The sequence below is a fragment of the Mycotypha africana genome, assembly GCF_025528875.1.
Source record: "Mycotypha africana strain NRRL 2978 chromosome Unknown BDF20scaffold_5, whole genome shotgun sequence".
NCBI classification, from domain to species: domain Eukaryota; kingdom Fungi; phylum Mucoromycota; class Mucoromycetes; order Mucorales; family Mycotyphaceae; genus Mycotypha; species Mycotypha africana.
This window is the reverse complement of record NW_026515729.1, coordinates 84,472-103,008: the sequence shown is the minus strand read 5'-3', so window position 1 is coordinate 103,008 and position 18,537 is coordinate 84,472. Positions and strand designations below refer to the sequence as shown.

Below are 18,537 nucleotides of genomic sequence, written 5' to 3'. Positions count from 1 at the left end.
GAAAATTGCTATATTTAAAGTCGATCCTGGTCCCTTTTTCCCTCCATAATTATTTCCCAACGAATCATGAATGAGGGGCGTACGAAACAATGAAAGAAAAAAAAAAAAAAAAAAAAAAAAAAAAAAAAGAAAAGTTTTCTATTTTCAAAAGTCAAGCGCACTTGATTGTTAAAAAGTCTCGATTGGCAGTTCCTTCGTTTGTAACACGCTTATCGGGAACGACCACGAAAATAAGGGAACGAACGAGAATAAACAAAAAAAAAAAAATTAAAAAAAATAGTACGTGTAACTATCGAAACGCGACACGAAAGAATTAAAGGTAAAACGACTTTGGGATTTTTTATAATTAAATCATTCAACTCCGCTTTCGGGTCGCTTTTTCAAAAAAACAAAATTAAGGGGTAAAAAAAAAAAAAAAATCCAACTTGTATAAATACAAGCCTTTTCTCTTCGATTTTACCTTTATTTTTTTTTTTGCAGAAACACACACACACAAAAAAAAAAAGGCTTCATCTATTCTCCTATCTTTCGCGTTGAAAAGTTTATTTCTATATAATACATAACCATGCTTACCATTGACAGTCAATCTCAGCAACGACAGCAAGAAGAGCAAGAAAACTACTACTCTCATTATTCAATGACCGCAGTCATTGATGATGCTGAGTTACTGAATATCCTTGGCTTGAGTACTCCCATATACGAGTTACTGGATTGGGACGATGAGACTGATCTAAGCAACAACAGTAAAAAGCTGATTCCGGATCTGATTGGTGCAGAAGACGAGGAAGAATACGATGATTTAGAGAGCATTTACTCGTCATCCACTCATCATAGTCAATACTGTCTCCCTTATCCACAGTCACAACAACAACAACAACAGCAGCTACAGCAACAGCAACATAAAAAACGTAAATGTCATCCTCAGCACAATGAAGATTTATTTGCTGACTATGAATTTATTGATGTTGTCTTTCCAACCCATAGCAACATCAACACAACGGCTACTACTACTACTACTACTACTACTGTCAACAGTACCACTACGGAGATGAACGATGTCATGCATACCAGTTTCATGGATTTTACAAAATTTCAACCAAGGACATGCTTTATCCCAGAATCATGTGAAAATGACTCTTTATTAAATTTAAATCATGCTGAATTCGCTAAACAGCAAGAAGAAGACATTCGTTTATCAATGGATTTAGCATCACTTTAGTGCAAAATGATATCACGCGACCAACAGAAATTGTACATATCTCCCTACTACGCACGCACCTGCCTACATAACATTATATACATACATCCATTTCTCTGGTATTCATACATATATATAACCATATATATATATATATATGTACGTATCTTTTTTTATTTATACCTTGCAACACCCCCCACTCGCTTATATACGTTTTATTCACCCGCCCACACCCACACACACCCACCCACATACACACACACACACAAAAACGCAAACATGTAAAACAAAAAAACTATTCCGTAAATGTATATATGATACACGCCCTATACCATCAGTATTTATTTTGCAAATAAAAGCAAGCGTCCCTTTTCAAATGATTGATAAATTGTCGTGGTAATCTATTCTTGAAAATTATATTCAAATCCGTCCCCGCCCACCCCCCCCGTTTTGCCTAATTTGTACATGATGAAAATAAGAAAGAGCTGCCCTCCCCCTTACCTTTTTTCTGTCGTGATTGCATATTTGTGTACACACCCACATTTATGCTGTACCACCTACCTTCAAATCTCTGGTTTTTTTTTTTTTGGTTTTAGCTTTGTTGGAAAAGAAAAAAGAAAAAGCACTATGTGAACATACATCTCTTCTTTTTGACCGCCTCCTGGTCGACCTTTTTGTCAAATTCAAAATGGATCGGTTTTTTAATTTGTTCATTCTTTTTTTTACCCATTATAAAGTTTTTTTAATTGTTCGTCGGCATTTAAAATATTATGACGACAAGGTGAGAAAAGAAAAAATTGCGGGGAACAAATGAAAATGGTTGCTGCTGGATTGTCTGCATGATTTGGGTTTTTGGTTTAACCCCTCTACACGCATACCACCACCACACGCTAACCATTGTTCTTTTCTGCTAAAGCGGTATTCCAATTCTCATTACAAAAAAGAGCGAAATGAACCAGACACTCTCACTTCACCACTCCCCCCTTTTTCTTTGCTCCCTTTTTTCTTCCATACCCTTATATTAACTATCAACTACTCATACAGCCCTTTACCCTTTCCTCAGAGTGTCGATTAGAACAGTTTGTTATGACTACCAACGACAGCAATAGAAAGTCCAAAACCACAGCTACTTATTTGTTTGAGAAATTCAACATTGCCAATCTCATTTTTTGTTATTGTCTGCCTTTCTTTTATCTTTTTTATCCTACATTATTTATGCCTGCTATCTTTCTAAGGACATTCACTTTTGTCGTATCATGGATTTACAAGACAATCATCTCACAACATTATTTAAACCATCAAGGCAACAACAAACAGACAACCACCACCACCACCACCACCACTTCTTCCTTTTTTTCCTCCTTCACACTCTCTTCTTCGTCCACAGCACCAAAAGTGGCTCATTCTTCTTCTGATGATGATGATGAGGACGACCAGCATGATCATTACATAGTAGAAGATGAAATGAACCAAATGTATTTCTGGCTGCAAAGATGTTCCATCTGTCTCGATCAAATGTACAACCTTTGTCTGGACGCTTGCAGAGATCAATTTTGTAGAGATTGCTTTACAAGGTAAACCCACGAAATTGCAAAAATGTAAACCGAAAAACAAAAAAGAAAAACAGAAAGAAAAAAAAAAGAAAAAAAAGAAAAAGAAAAAACATCAACATCCTTGTCACTCATCCCTCCCCATGCAGATATATAGAAGAAACGATCCATCAATCTTGGGGATTAGGTGTCACTCATATCAAATGTCCTGGTAAGTTGGACTGACAGAGAAAAAAGACAGCTATTCCATTTTAGATCACATCCCCTTCTCTAATTCAACGTCTCTTTGTTTTTGTTACATAGTCTGTCAAGAAAAAATCAAGAAATCCGAATGGAGCATTTATGTTTCCAAAGAAATCATCGAAAAATACAACAAGTACAATCAGCCCTATCGACCCTTTCAACGCTACTGTCCAACATGTCAGTCCCCCGTTGAGCCATGTCCCTCACCACGTACATCAGCTACGGACAATGGAACAAAGGCAGAAAAAATAGAAAAGCTCTTGCGTGATATCGATACACTGTCTTTGTTGGTCACTCCAGCCGAACAAGAAGCACTCAAGAGCCTCCAGACGTTGTGTCAATCTGTACACAAAAACACGTTGACCTATTCATCAGCGACACTAAACTCAGCCAACACGAGAGCCGTGCCACCACAACGCGGCAAAGTCTATGAGCTATACCAATCCATTATACCAGCTTTCAGGAACATGGCCATCACTCAAAATGACACCCTTTACCTCCTTGCCTCCTCTGTTTCCAAACAACTCATTTCTCTTGAGATTATACCCGAACTTTGGAAACAGCTTCAATTTCAACATATATCTCTTTTTCCAGTGGAAACATGCCCCACCTGTGACAATACCCTCTGTTTGCAATGTGGTGAACACGCGCATCCTGAAGAGAGGAACTGTTTAAACCATCTACGCCGTCAACTACAGCAACAACAGCAACAACAGCAACAACAGCAACAACAACAACTTGATAGTCAAGAAACAATATCCAATATGCAATGGAAATTAAATCACACAAAACCATGTCCAAATTGTTCCATCATGATAGAAAGAGACGAAGGATGTAATAAAGTCGATTGCTTACTTTGTGGATTTAAATTTTGTTGGCGATGTGGATCCGGCTGGTCAAAGCAAACATGTGGATTTTATCAATGTAGAGACACGTATCAGCAACAACAAGAACCACAACTATCCACTGAAATGTCAGCTTCTACCCTAGGTCACGAGAGAGAGCTGTTGACATCTCAGCAAACGAAAACTCAAAAAGGACCATCCAAAGTAGGAGTTGACCTCCCATCAACTTCTACTGCCGGTGTCGACATCATCAGTAGTCATAGTAGTCATACTTTCACTGAGGTGCGAAACACATCGACAGGTGCTGCCGTTGATAGTAACAGGAGTAGTGGTAGTAACAATAACAATACTCATCGACTAACACAGCTACCACTCGCATCCGATGCCAAAGCTGAATTAGGCGTTCCTGATATGCGTAAAATTGATGCTCGACGTTCAAGTCATTCTTAAACAAACCAATTCCCCCCCCATCCCTTTTGTCATACTGATCTAAAAGATGCTTTTTAATCGTTAGAATGCCAGTGGAGACATTGAGTTAAATCCCCAGTTGGTTTTTTTTTTCCAACTAAAACACTGGTTATAAATCTATCAATAAACCATTCAAAAAGGTATTTTACTCTATCACTTGATGGTAAACAAAGAAAGTACGTTTTTATTTTTTCATAAGCTCTTGCCATTGGAAAAGGAGGAAAAGTGGCGACTTAAGCATACACAAGGAGGGTGATTCTCTCTTGAACTAAGGGGAACATTGCTAGGCCTTGAAGCTTCCTCTCACCGGTCCATTCATAGGGCATCCGACCAGATACATCACGTGATTTTATATTTTCATCTTCCGTATTACAAGCTAAAATTTTTTTTTGTGAAAAGGAGCCGATGTGTAGGAGTGGTTAACTTTCGTGATTCGGATTCACGAGATCCCGGGTTCAAATCCCGGTGTCGGCCCTTAATTTTTGAGTTGCAATAATCTAGCGTCGCGTAGTAATGTTTCCTTTTTGAGGTTAATAGAGCAGTAAAAGTCATGGTTTCTTTTGTCGCGCACTGAGCTAACGATAAAACAAGGGTAATCTTATACTAAACACAAAGTTTTAGTAAAGAGAAAAAGAGGATTATTCTTTATTCTATTCAGAGAGTCATGTTCCTTTTATATGCTCTATAATATTCAATCACCGTTATAACACGACACTTTTTTCTATATTTTTCTTTTGAGGTTTTTTCCAAGCAATATCTGCGTTCGAGAGGATTTTATGTTTTTAAACCTAGTGTCGTGATATCTTCTAGTGAATTAGATGTAACCATGTAACTTCAATAATATTTAAACAAGACTCTATCTCTAAAATAATAAAACGGACAGCTTTTTTCTTTCGAGTTTCAAAAATATCCAAATACTTTGTGATCCTCGTAGCTTTGTACAAGACATTAGCTCTTTTTGATTTGTCCAAAGACAGATTCAGAGGATTACTGTTCGCTCTGCTAGGTGTCGCGAATAGAGCTAAGAATAGAGCAAGCGTACTCTTACGATAAACAAAAGTATGAGAGGAGAGATGAAAAGATGCCTCTTGAATTTATTCAGAGAGTTACATTCTTTTTATACGATTATTGTTCTTTATATTCAGTCAACGTAAACAGGACATGGGATGATACAGACATGCCCAACGTATAGCCTAAATACGAGGCTTCAAATGATCAATGGAAGCCTCCTCTGCTGTTCGACTCTCAACATCCTACGACTCAGGCTTTCACTTTGCAAATGTCAATTTTTCTCCTTTCTGATGCCCGATGACACAAAGTCTATATTTTCGGTAAAAAAGATCGACGGAAACCGGACAGTACGCTGATCAAGAAAAGAAAGCCAACTATTTCAGGTACAAGTAACAAAGAATATATTGTAGATCCTCCCATCCCAGGTCTTCTTCTTTGTTTGTTGCAGCTATACCCGTATCAGACACGTCGTTACTGTGTTATAGGCCATATACACGCTCTCCTTTCCTAAGAAGGCATATATATTTACGGGATTTATGGCTCTTCTATACCCAGCAATTTGGGAGCCCTTTCGTAAGACGATCATTACGTTACAATAAACTTCAAAAGCCAAAAAAAAAAAAAGAAAAAAGGATGAATTCCTCTACAATTCTTCTTTAAACTGTTATTGTTTCGCTAACTCTACCATATAGAACACTTAGCGAAAAACGGCCCATAGTAAGAGTTTAAGAAATGGTAGACAAAAGGGTGGGGGGAGGGGGCAGGATGTTAAAGAGTCTGAATAAAAAGGACAAAAATGGCGGGGCCTCCGTTTAGAGTTAATAACGTTCATTAAGGAGTGTTACGATACTGGCTTGTCGACTATTATAGATAGCATCTTTTTCTCTTCTTCGATGTACATAAGGCCAACTGTTTTGCTTGCTGCCTACACGTCCAATAAACACTGATGGCAAAAAAGTAGCGTAGTAAGTAAAATGGAAAGAATACAATAACAATATTTGCCGATGTTATGTGATGTATGCCGGTCTGATGCTATCAAAAAGATCTCCTTATCAAAGGTTGAAATGAATGTCTTGGATGGCTGTATAAATGTGTATTGAAGAGGCAAATTACACAAGCTCCCGCCCATTTTTTCTGTCTTGTCAAATAAAACTTTTCCCTGCTCACAGCAAGGAAGTTCCATAGCGTCTGCCTACACTGTCATGAAAAGCCTCAACAAATGACTCTCTTTTATCACAATACCAAACTGTTCAAAAAAAAAAAAAAAAAAAAAAAAGATGGAGAGCTCCTATTTTCTGTTCAACGTAGTCGAAAAAAAAAAAGCATTTTTGGGGCTTCATAAAAGTTAAACAAACATAAAATTATCTTTTAATAAGAGAAGAATAGGTTCTTTCAATAAAGAGCAATATTACTTTCTGCAAAAGGTATAAAGCCATTTCTTTTTCATTCTGAGTAATCAAAGTTAAAGAAGCAAACGTGAAGAAATTTACTGAAACAATTCTTCTCGACCTCTGGGTTTCTAAAAAAGCCCACGACAGTAGAGATAAAGAGCAATAAAAATTCAGGAGAGTTCACTGACCTGTTTCATTACATACATCCAATTTGCAGATATGCAGCGTATTACTTATTGTACAAGGGCTCTCCTCTCACTAGCTCTTTTATCCTCTCTGCACAGTAGTTTGTTTCGTACGTAAAAGGCAATCACTGTATCATACCTCTGGGCTATCAACGTTTTGGGCATTATATGCGCGTGTTCATTGTGTAGTTAAAAATAGCCAGCTTAATTCATTGTTGAGCTCCCCTCTATTAATGAGAATGAGAGAGAAGCTGATTTGATTGATTTTGTTCAAAATAGCTCGTAGAGTGAGGGATTTGTCTTATCCCTAGCTTGCTTTTTTGGCTTTTTTTTTTTGGGTTAATCATCATTGGTCTTGATAGCATTATTAGTAACTACATTCGATGGCTTCATGATCAATATCCCCTATTGAATGAAATAAACTAAATTCGTCTTTAGTCAGTGCCCTGACTTTTTTTTTTTTTCTCTTTCTCTTTGTTCCCTTTGGCTCCTTTTTGTATAATAATTCTTATTTAGAAGGCTTGTGCCAAAAATAAAGTCGTTCCTCAACCTGCTGTAACTTGACCTCTCTTTTTCTTTTTACACCTTTTCTCCTTTTCATTATTTATTTATTCTTCTATTCTTTATTGATATAGCATACTCTCTTCAACCTGACAATTATCTGCACCTTGCCGGACATATACATACTACTACAGATAACAATATAAATTGTTCACGTACAACATATTCTTTCTATTGAAGAGGTAACACAAGCAAGTCCAAAATACCATTAGTTGCATAAACATGGTAATGTCTAATCCATTTTACTATGAAGCTAGTGCACTATAGAAACGTTTTACAGGAAACAAAAAAACAAATAAACAAACAGTACACAATGCCCAGCCAAAATCCGTTTCTTCGTCGTGCGTCATCACCTGGCGATTTTCTCAATTACAAGAAAAGGAAATCATTTTCAAAACTACCAGCTTTACCTCAACCAGCGAAATTGACCCAGGCTTCGTTATCAGATCCTGCTCTCAAAGTCCCACCAACTGTAGTCGTTACTCAATACTCTCCCGATACTGCTATGAATACTACGGATGCTAGTAGTAACAGGAGCACACGTACCATTCATGGTATCGCTTATCCTAACCAGCATCAAACATCCCCTTTCTCAGTTTTAAAAAGTAGACGGCCCTCTCGATTCTTGAAATTGCCAACGACAACCATTATGTCCTCCTCCTCAGCGCCAACACATCCATTCCCTTTAACTCCCTCCAACTCCTCCTCTCCTACGCCCACCATTACCTTTAGTACAAATCATTCTGTTACCTCATCATCATCTTCTTCAATGAAGACCCAATCCCAGGAGAGTAGCCCTGGATATAATATAGATGATCAGCAGCAGCAGCAGCAGCAGCACCAGCACCTGTCTTCCTTTAATCGCCTCTATGATATTTTCAGCCAAAAATTATACATGGAAGGCTACTTAATGAAGCACCATATGTCTACCAGTCTTACAGAAGAACAAGCTAGGAAACATCAGCAATTAAGCAAGACTCGAACAAAGATGTTTGTAGAGTTATGCGGATCTGTGATTACCATGTGGGATGCTGAATCTTCAAACAATACGGACACTAAATCAACAGCTCCTACTGAGCTTGAAGCTTCCGTCATGCCTGCATGCTTTTTCCATTTGTCGGACAATACAACCATTACTGCTCAAATACTACCGGAGGACGTCAATAACAACAATGTTAATTCTCAAGAGCACGGCAATAAAACAGGTCATTTGCACTATGTATTCACGCTTAAGAATAAAACAACCAGCATCCAATTTGAAACGTCGGATGAAAAGTCGTTGAGAAAATGGGTTCTGGCTGTACGTCTCTCTTACTTTGAGAAGCAAAAGTTGCATCAACTCTTCACAATACAACAGCTCAGCAACTGTTCCATCGAGTCCAACAATGCTCCTGAGATTAATAACCTAGAGGCTGGTACGTGGCTGCAGATCAAGCTGTCTCACGAGTCGCCATGGCAGAGATACTGGGTAGTCTTGAGTCATACAGATGACAAAAAACACGCCGCAGCCAACGGTAGCAAAAAGAAAAAGAAACATATGTTTAGCAGTTTAACGCATAAAAAGCAACAGCAGAAGTCATCCTTCATTTCTCATACGGCAGCAGATGGAGAGCAGACTATTTCTATATATGAGACCAAAAAGTCCAAACAACCACTCTTCACATTGACTAAAGTAACGCAAGCGTACGCTATTTTCCCAGAATCGATGCAATTGATTGAAAAGTGTTCTATACTTCGCTTTGAGTGCCAGTTGAATACAAGCACTGCAATGGCTGTCATGACTGAACAACAACATGCTGCTTCAGCGACAGAAGGAACAATTGGACACGATGAAGAGGCGACGACTCAATGTTGGCTCATGGCAGATACAAGTCAACTCACCTTTCAATGGTTGCTGAAAGTATACGACGCTTTTCGTCTTTATGGTCGGCCTGGAAGATTACTGACAGATGCTACTCATCCTGACGCTTTGAATTTTGGTGAATTAGCCACATCCGCGGTAAATGCTAGACTATTTCTCGAAACGGAAGAAGTGTTCTATCATATGTCATCGGTAATAACAACTGCCATTGGTAAGCAGCAGGAAACAGATTCTTCATTCCATAATATCATCCTCATAAAGCAACAACAGCAGCATTCGCAAAATAATGTTGACTTGTCACGTCGTCTCACAAACAGAGCAAATAGTCTGCCATTAATCACAGTGATACCAGATGCAGAGGATGGTGGAAGCTCGGAAAAGCTTGGAGGTGTGAGTCAAACAAATTCAAAGTCATTAGATTTATCATCACCAGCCCATATACCTGGGTACAAGCTTACGCGACAAGTAGTTAATTCAAGCGACGAAAGTGATGATAATGAGGATACGGAAGAGGAGCATGACGATAATGCCATTCATAATGAAACGAATGAAGAGGATAGCGAATACGATGACGACGATGATGAGCTTGAAACTTCATCGCATAATATGTTATCCCCTGTACCAGTGACGCCATCTTTTGCTAATACTTTAATTCCTGATTTTGACTTCGGTAATGGATTTGACGTCTCAAAAGATGCACCGAAAGCAACTATAGCTGCAGCCCTTACATCTACAACTACTAATAACGCTGAATTATTATCAACACGTAACAAAACAAAGAAGAATAAGAAAAAAAGGACAGCGCGACATAACAGCTCCATTGCAATGTTTGGCAGTTTGGAATTAGAAGAAGAAAATGTTTTCAGTTTCAAAGGATCTTTTCCTCTTCATGCACGTAAAGCATCTATGCCAAATCCACCAAAGCTTAAAGCCTCTATATCCACTGAAAGCCCTCGATCGCTGAATAGCGCTTCTCCAGTACCAAAGGCAGCATCTCAGCAATCTGCTTCGCCCACACCTTCTTCACCAGAGCTTACATCAACAGCAACAGACCTTTTTGGTGATTTTGATTTGATAAAAGATTTTGGGAACTTTCTCAAAGAACCGTCCTTTTCATCTTCTTCATTACAGCCACGCAAATACTCTCTACCCGCTGACGTCAAATTGAACTCATCATTATCGTCATCAGCAGGTATTTCTTGGGAAGGTTACAGTAATGATAAAGGTTATGGTTCAGGTTACGAAGGACATCGCCGTCCTTCTTCTCGTCACTCTCGTTCACATCGTCAGCACCGCCACCAACATCATCACCGTCATAGCCGTCACAACCAACAAAATTACCGCTATCATCAACATCCTCGCTTACGACACCCTTACGATGAAGATGAAGAAGCTGCTGTTGCTGATAAAGAAGGAGACAAAGAATATGATTATGAATACGAAGAAAATGAAGATAGTGATGACGATCATCAGATAATGAAACAACATCATCGGGACCCTCATTATGTTTATTATCAACATCGTCATTCTCAAGAACGATATAATACGGATGAAGAGGACGAGGAAGAGGACGATGAAGATGGCCCTTTAATTCCTTCCTTAGGCGATCACTTTGCACCTCAGAACAGCTTATTAGATACTTATCATGGTGAGCAATTAAGTGCCAAAGAGCAAATTGAATTTGCGAAAGCAACAGGTCAGCCATTGATCAAGCTTTCCACGAAGAAGAAAGAAGACAAAACGACTCGAGGAGGTTTAGTGGGTATGATTTCTCAGCGTGAAAAGGATCGTAAAGAAGGTAATGGATTGAGAGTAGCAGAAAAAGTAAATCAACACCATCTAGACATGATGGAGAAAGAGAAAGAAAGAAGACTCTTTGAGCAAAGACAACAACAAATCTATCAACATCAGGTAAAAAAGCAAAGCCAATTCAATTGAAAAAGCAAAATCAATCATTAAACGATTTCTCTTTTCCTATTTTTTTTTTTTTTTTTTTTTAAAAAAAAAAAGATGATGTTATTTGCAAATGGATATAGTATACCTCCTCCTCCTTCCATCCCAATCATGCCAGCTCCATTCCCTGGACAGTCTTCCGGTGTTGCTAGTCCTGTTATGAATTTAAGTGCCACTGGAATGGCTAATGGAACAATACCATCTGTAAATCCTTTATCACCTGTTCCTATCAATTCTCTAGGCCCTTTGAGTCCGCTTAATTTAGCCATGATGCAGCAACAGCAACAACCGTTTTCATCACCCTCTCTTAGCCGTTCAGGAACACCGCCAGCTACCACCTTTCTTTCCCCTCAGCAACCTCAATTTAACCCTTATTTCCCTCCTTCAAGTACTGCCCCTATGATGAGCAATGGGCATCCTTATTACCCTCAGCAATATGGTACAGTAACAGCACCGACAATAACCTCACCAACACCCTATTCCCAGCCAGCTTCTGCAATGGGCTTTTATAACAATTACTATTTTCCAAATCAAACGCACTTGTTGCAACCACAACAGCAGCAATATTCCAATGGAGAAAGGTATAGCCCCAATGCTTTAACCGTGCCTCCTCTAATAACGGTGAATAGCAACGACAGAAGAAGAAGATCATCCTCATATAGATCGTTAATAGGAGACAACGTTCTCGCAGCATCAGCAAGCGGAATAAACAAAATTAGCAATACTAATAGCAGCAGTAGCGACATTAGTAGTAGCAGTATCAGTAGCATTAAGAGAAATAAGAACACAGAATCACGTCAATGGCAGGAAAGACGAAAAAGCTACAATATGGCTGGTTGTCGGTCAGTTTCTTTATCACCAACCAACACAGTTACCACTACAAATTCATCCATTTCTTCAGCATCTACCACCACTACTACTAATTCTTCCAGTTCGTCAACGAAATCAAGTATCAGTAGTGGTAGTAGAAAGTCTCGTACATAAACCCTATATATAACTTCCACTACTTTGCTCTTTCGTTTTCTTTTTGATTCCAACTATTATTGAAACCCCTCACTTGTGCCAGAATAAGATTAAAATTAAAGAAATTGTCGTTTTCCATCATTGTAAAAAGAAAGCATATAAAAGATATCACTTTTCAACAGCCTAATTTTATTATTGTTATGGGATGAGGGGAAGGGTAAGATGAGGTTTTGTAACGGTGAGCATATGATATGGATGATTGAACGAAAACGAAAATAAAGCAAAGATTGCGTGCTACATGCTACTATATAGGTAACAAACTAAATGAAACATTCAAAGCGAACAAAAATTAGAGAGAAATTGTATGTATAAATATACTTATGTACTAAATGCGCGAAGGGAGGGATATACTAATACAGATGAGTATGAATGAGGAAAACGAGTTCTATTTGATTTTTTTTTCTTTAATTAAGGAATTCCCATGTAATATCGAGGACGCCCGTCTTCAACTTGCCCAATTCTTGGAAAACCACTTGGGTCAAATCCAAAGAACCGTAATCACAAGAAGGACAGGCATCGGTCACAAGAGCATCAACAGATTTATCTTCGTGGTATATTCTGACCTTTCTAAAACAGACTTCATCACTAACTTCATCCATATCACCATATTGATCGGCGTTCATAGCTACAATCCAGTCATCGTCAGCTTCATATTCACCACAGGCACCAATTTCACCGTCATGTTTGTGAGGAATGAACCAAGTAGCCTTGCCTTCAAAGATATCTTCATCGTCATCGCGACCACGTCTGTTTAACTTGTTGAAGGTTTTCTTATGGGAAGAACTGTTAACAGAGATTCCAATTGGTGAGGAGCCACGGGCCTCAGCACCGTTCATAAAGCAGACAGCAGCAGCAGCGAGAGTGGTAAGGGCAACAGCAAAACGAGAAAACATCTTTGTATTCAAATAGAGTAGAGATTGAATGGATGATCAGGAAAGACGACAAAACTGTCCTTTTTATATACATTTTCTCTCTCTCACATATTTTAGAAATAAAACTTCGATTGCTACCTTAATACTGAGTAAGTTGCCCACACCTGTTACAAAATAGCATGATAAGCGATAAGATTCTATATAAGAAGCACGAGCAAAAAAGGTACATAACAAAATTTTAAAAACCGAACAAAAAATATTAGAGTGGGGAAGCGCCGCTTATTTGCTATTAGGTAAATTAACCAGCCATTCAGTTGATGTACTCAGGCGCTTATCTCTATACCATACATCAGAATAAAACGCTCATGGCTACAATAAATTCTGATGAAGCGCTTAAGAACTCTGTTAATTATGATAATCGGGCGTTACCCATGACTTGGAAGTATGACCAAGAACTTTGAAACAAAAAAGTTTGAAAAGAGAAAATAAGCCTTTATTAGGTTAACAAACATGCTATAAACCATATAGGTATTAATAATGATATCAGAAAATTAGGAATAGCGTCGCTCAATTTTGTTTGCAAGAGAACGTTGCTTCATTATACATATGACGATCCTATTGGATTACTCAATAGTTAAGGTAAATGAAACTAACAATAAGTTGTACTCTGTCTCGTTTAACCGTCAACAATGTAGTAGATTATTATGTGGATTGGTAAGGGCACAAATCCCATAGGTCTCTAAGTATTCCTCAATGACACCAAGTAATAAATGACATGAACGAACATCACTTTCTTTTACTATTAAACGCGTCAACTTCCAGAAAGCTGAAGGTACTATTTAGCTGAGCTCCAAAATGCTATAAATACACCTATTGTTCTAAATTAATCTAAGTATCAAAGAATCTGTTCAATTAATTATTTCACATGCAACTCCTTGATTTAGCATCAATACTATTTCAGGTTCTTATTTTTAGGCTCACATTACGTTTTGTAAATTGTACTTGATGATATTGGCTATTTTTGAATGTTCAAGTATGTAAATCGTGTACCTCGCGGATGATCAACAAAAACAAGCATTTCGCCACATAGAATCCAAGTATCAGCTCTGAATTTTTTAACCTCCTACACTGAGAATCTAGAAGATGAGCTAAATTAGTCCACCCTCTGAATCTGTATAACATGTAGTAGCAGAAGTTCAGGTGTAATTTGAAATGAGCTATCGCTATAAGAGAATCACGGACATCTTTTACGTTTCACAGTACTGAGTCTAGTCCTCTTTTGACTTGCTGATTTTGCTTGTATTTATGATTACCATTTTATTTTTGTTATCCTATAATTTCTCCGCTGATCAAGTTATTAAATATCAACAGCAACTTATTGACAAATTGCAAAAGGTTCCAATGTTGTTCTTTGGATAGCATAGAAACCAATCAGCGGGTAATAAAAATGATGACAAGTCATTAGAAAAAAACTGATCGCTGATCCGAGCGAAGAAAAAAGTGATCTACGAAAACCCTAATTTTTATTGGCTTACTGCCGAAAAAAGATGAGTATCTTTTACGAAGAACTCATGATCGAAACAAGATGAGATTTTATTTAAAGGTAATTGTTGGCTACGCTTTGAATGTTTTCTACCCTCAGTTTGTTGTCTTTGCTTATTTTGATAACCGTTGTAAGTCGATGACTATGAACTTAGGTCTCTTTATTATTCTTCAGATGAAGTAGAAGGATTATATACTCTGTGAGGTTTAATGGGAATTATAATATTTGAGGACGCGTATGCTAGTCACCAATTTCAGGTTCAAATGCTTATTGTGTGATTATTATACTTAGCCCTGTACCTTGTTCTATGTTGTACATAACCTATATTAGATGCAATATAGATAGACCGTGGTATAATGTATTCTCTACCTGGTTGTACGTAGTCGAGTATTGTAATTATTATCTCACCAAACACGTCAGGAACATAAAGGATCGGGTCGATCATTAATCGAGAACGGCATTGAGAGATCAGTTTGGAGTTGGGGTTGTTCGATTGTTGGATGTGAAGGAGGCTAGTACGGAAGTTAGCGATACAGCGTCGCAGAGCAGCTGATTCGGATCGTTGATTGATCGGAGAAGAAGTGTAATCTTGCCAGATCGGAGAACGAGCAAGCTTGCAATATAACGATTTACTCTGTTGCTGGCCTATATATGGGAGTAGTATTGAGATTAAAGTATCAATAGGCAGTGAGTAGAACGTAATAGGAACTTAGCTTGTAGGACGAAGGAGCGTTCTTTCAATGTGGTGGTCTGAATAATACAGTGTTTTAGCTTACATTTTAGACGATTTACAATTTTTCATGGACAATATACATATAGATTAATCATCGTGTACTGTTAGATGCAACATGTATTGATTGTGGTAAAGGGGGTCATTACACCAAAAAATACTTTAAATGTGAATTGTATGAACCAAAAACTGCAGATCAAGGTAAGCACCTCATGTGGCTTTAAAAGTTGGTTAATTCATCATTAGTATGCGACTTCATTGTACCTATAGTTGGTTCGAAAGATAAAAAACGCAAACAGAACTTCGAAATCAAGAAAGAAAAGAAAAAAGCAAGGAAAGAGAAGAATGAAGAACTAGATAAATACATTGCATGTTGTACCAAATGCAAACAACCAGGACAAAAATCGATGCGTTCAGAAGTGGAAGGCTGATAAGTACTAGGAATCCCCTAGAAGGGTACCCCTAATTGTGTTTGGTGCTGGAATGTTTGGCAAAGATGCAGCCAAGTTGAAAGGGCAACGATGTGGTTTTGTCGGTAAACTTTTTGCAACTCTGAAGAAACGTGAAGCTGAAGGTCAATTGATTGTTGTCACAATCGATGAATTCAAAACTTCTAAAACATGCAGCCTCTGTTTCTATGATGATATGCAAATTGTTGATTTTCCTAAATTTAAGGGTACCGGCGTTCTTTATTGCAAACATGTCTGAAGCTATGACAGAGAGACGTTAACGCCGCTAACAATATGATGACCATATCTCGAGCAGTTTGGTCTGGAGATGGAAGACCCGACGTTTTCAAGCCAGCGAAGAAGAAAGTATCGCCGTAACAAACACGGTTTTCCTTACATTTTAAGGACTTGGATCATTACAGGTGAGGAATAGTACGTTTTTTTCTTTTTGTTTCGCACTACTGACAAGTTCTTGAATTTGAATCATTGTTTGAACGGTTTATATTTTCGTCTACAACACAATTGCAATTTGTCTAAAATAAAAATATTAGTTGAAATACTGTAAACGAAGCCTGCTCCCCTCATCAGTCTGCGATCCCATATCTCATGTCCTCAACCGTCTTCCTACACATCCGATCAAAAACCCATCCCAAATACAAAACTGGCATTTTCTATGGCCAGTACTTTGTCACATTTTGTTTGAACTCGACTACTTACACCACTCTCGAGAGCCGCCTACAACTCCTCGGTTAGGGCACCTATTGCTCGACTGGTTACCCTCTTCCCCTCCTCCAACCCTTTAGTACATAATCCTTTTTACCCTTGAGCCCTAAGGGGTTTTAGATTCTCCTCAACCTTTGGAGCTGCCCCGGGCAATTTAGATAAGCTTTAATAACTCGTGTCCATTGGGCTTAAAAATGTCAGTAATAAAAATCCTTGTTTAAAAGTAAACGAAGCCTGCTACGCCGAAGTCTATCACATAGTGCGTAGTACGTTTTTCTGTAAACGAAGCCTCCTATTCTAATTATTACATTATAAACTTGACATGAAATTCATACCACTCAACCACGATATTAATCATATCACCATCGTTCTAGTACTGTTTTTCCTTTGGAATTTGCACAAAAAGGCTAATTATTGAGAGGATTAGTAACCTTTCCAAATAACCTTTGCTACTTATGGCTCTCATCGCATTTTGTTTATCTTGTCTGAATATGAGTAAATCGCACATCTGGTATAGAGCATTTTGGCAGAATGAGTAAATTCTAAAGAATTATGCATATTATCAAAATAAATTACTCAGTCAGCCTAATGTTTCAAGTATAGAGATGTGTCAATTTATGGTCCATTTCTGTGCAAATGTCAGCGAAAAAACAGTAAACAAAGAAGGAAATTTTGTGTGACTGATTTGGATTTGTTTATGTAAGACAATGATATAAGTCTTTCTTTTTTAGAAGTCCAACAGGGTCCAAAATACATCATTTGCTTTTTGCATCTTTACACTTTTTGACTTTTTTTTTTTTTTGCATTTCCGATTAGAAATTGTAGAAAATGCGGGGAAAACCTTCTTTATAACAGTTATAGCACAATTATTGTATATGTCTCAATAATCATACTATTTACTACAGAGTTCAAAATGTAAAAGTAAGAGGTGCTGCTGTTGCTTGCACGTCAAAGTTTCTACCTTCTTTCATTCGTAATAGAACTTATGTCATATCCAGCTTTTTATTGGAGGCAATTTCATTTCTTTTTGTTTAAGGCTAACTTTAAATGGTAATTTTCTGTGTTCCTCCACATTTATGACGTATGGGCGATGATTATTTCGAATGGATGTCAATTTTTTATTTGCTCTCTTTTTTATTTGTTTCTTAAACAAGGTTTACTCCCTTTCAACTATCCCCTTATTTTATCACTGATTTTTGTATAAAGCACATATATTGTTTCTTATATCACTCAAAGAAAAAGGCCTACGAGTATATACTGATCTCTCCGTTTTAAATTGCAACATTTCACAACTCTTACCCTGATCTGCATTTACCCCTTCTCAATCACCTCTCGTCTTCAATAATTTATGACTCAAGATAGTAACTTTTCAACAACGATAAGAAACAACAGTGCGGCGAAGAAGAGTAGCGGCTTATTGAATCGTCGTCAACAACATTCAGCTTACCTCCAAAACCTTGAATTGCCTTCACTTCCGCCCCTTTCACAATTATTACCGGTTGACAAACAACAGCAACTACAGACGAAAGGGAGGTCTACAACTAGAAGTAGTTGTAAGTTACCCCAGCATCCAGAGATAGCAACTGCGGTACAAGCGCCTTTAGTACAATCTCAACAACAGCAACTACAACACCCGATCCCATTTTCTGACGCAACCGTAGCAGCAGCAGCAGCAATGGCGGCAGGGATAATACCCACTTACCCACATTCTCAATTACAAGCACATCAGCCACCAGTTACTACTGCAACTTCAGCAACCACAGCAGAAATAGCTCAATTGATCGCTCCGACAGCTGTCGTCTTCCCTCCTACAACTAATAACGACACTACGCGTGCAAATGCCGCTACAACAAACGCAATGAATCCATTAACCGCAATGACTATTATACCTACTATAGGCACAGCTGCACCTTGTAACAATAGTACCCTTA

At 38.0% G+C, this 18,537-nt stretch overlaps 6 protein-coding genes and 1 non-coding gene across 7 annotated transcripts; 6 read left to right on the top strand and 1 right to left on the bottom strand.

Moving 5' to 3' along the window:
- Nucleotides 1-476: 476 nt before the first annotated feature.
- Nucleotides 477-1,642, top strand: BDF20DRAFT_987386 (uncharacterized protein). Its single transcript, XM_053085239.1, has one exon. The coding sequence runs from the start codon at nucleotides 566-568 to the stop codon at nucleotides 1,217-1,219; it is 654 nt and encodes a 217-aa protein (XP_052936004.1). The 5' UTR covers nucleotides 477-565; the 3' UTR covers nucleotides 1,220-1,642.
- Nucleotides 1,643-2,689: 1,047 nt separating this feature from the next.
- On the top strand, nucleotides 2,690-3,920 carry BDF20DRAFT_789372 (uncharacterized protein; the record flags this gene model as incomplete). Its single annotated transcript, XM_053076164.1, has 3 exons — nucleotides 2,690-2,772; nucleotides 2,898-2,959; nucleotides 3,052-3,920. Coding segments are annotated over 3 exons (1,014 nt in total), but the record flags the coding sequence as incomplete, so codon positions are not given.
- A 785-nt stretch (nucleotides 3,921-4,705) lies between these two features.
- On the top strand, nucleotides 4,706-4,778 carry BDF20DRAFT_t94. The gene has a single exon. It is a non-coding gene; the product is annotated as a tRNA-Pro (tRNA).
- Nucleotides 4,779-5,060: 282 nt separating this feature from the next.
- On the top strand, nucleotides 5,061-5,871 carry BDF20DRAFT_867401 (uncharacterized protein). The gene has a single exon (XM_053080890.1). It carries the CDS (start codon nucleotides 5,471-5,473, stop codon nucleotides 5,669-5,671), a length of 201 nt encoding a protein of 66 aa, XP_052936002.1. The 5' UTR covers nucleotides 5,061-5,470; the 3' UTR covers nucleotides 5,672-5,871.
- Nucleotides 5,872-10,499: 4,628 nt separating this feature from the next.
- BDF20DRAFT_867398 (uncharacterized protein) lies at nucleotides 10,500-12,317 on the top strand. The gene is made up of 2 exons (XM_053080889.1): nucleotides 10,500-11,224; nucleotides 11,324-12,317. The coding sequence occupies exons 1-2, from the start codon at nucleotides 10,790-10,792 to the stop codon at nucleotides 12,248-12,250; spliced, it is 1,362 nt and encodes a 453-aa protein (XP_052936001.1). The 5' UTR covers nucleotides 10,500-10,789; the 3' UTR covers nucleotides 12,251-12,317.
- Nucleotides 12,318-12,388: 71 nt separating this feature from the next.
- BDF20DRAFT_867397 (uncharacterized protein) lies at nucleotides 12,389-13,352 on the bottom strand. The gene has a single exon (XM_053080888.1). The coding sequence runs from the start codon at nucleotides 13,180-13,182 to the stop codon at nucleotides 12,694-12,696; it is 489 nt and encodes a 162-aa protein (XP_052936000.1). The 5' UTR covers nucleotides 13,183-13,352; the 3' UTR covers nucleotides 12,389-12,693.
- Nucleotides 13,353-15,880: 2,528 nt separating this feature from the next.
- Nucleotides 15,881-16,185, top strand: BDF20DRAFT_867392 (uncharacterized protein). Its single transcript, XM_053080887.1, has one exon. The coding sequence runs from the start codon at nucleotides 15,918-15,920 to the stop codon at nucleotides 16,140-16,142; it is 225 nt and encodes a 74-aa protein (XP_052935999.1). The 5' UTR covers nucleotides 15,881-15,917; the 3' UTR covers nucleotides 16,143-16,185.
- The last annotated feature ends 2,352 nt before the right edge of the window (nucleotides 16,186-18,537 follow it).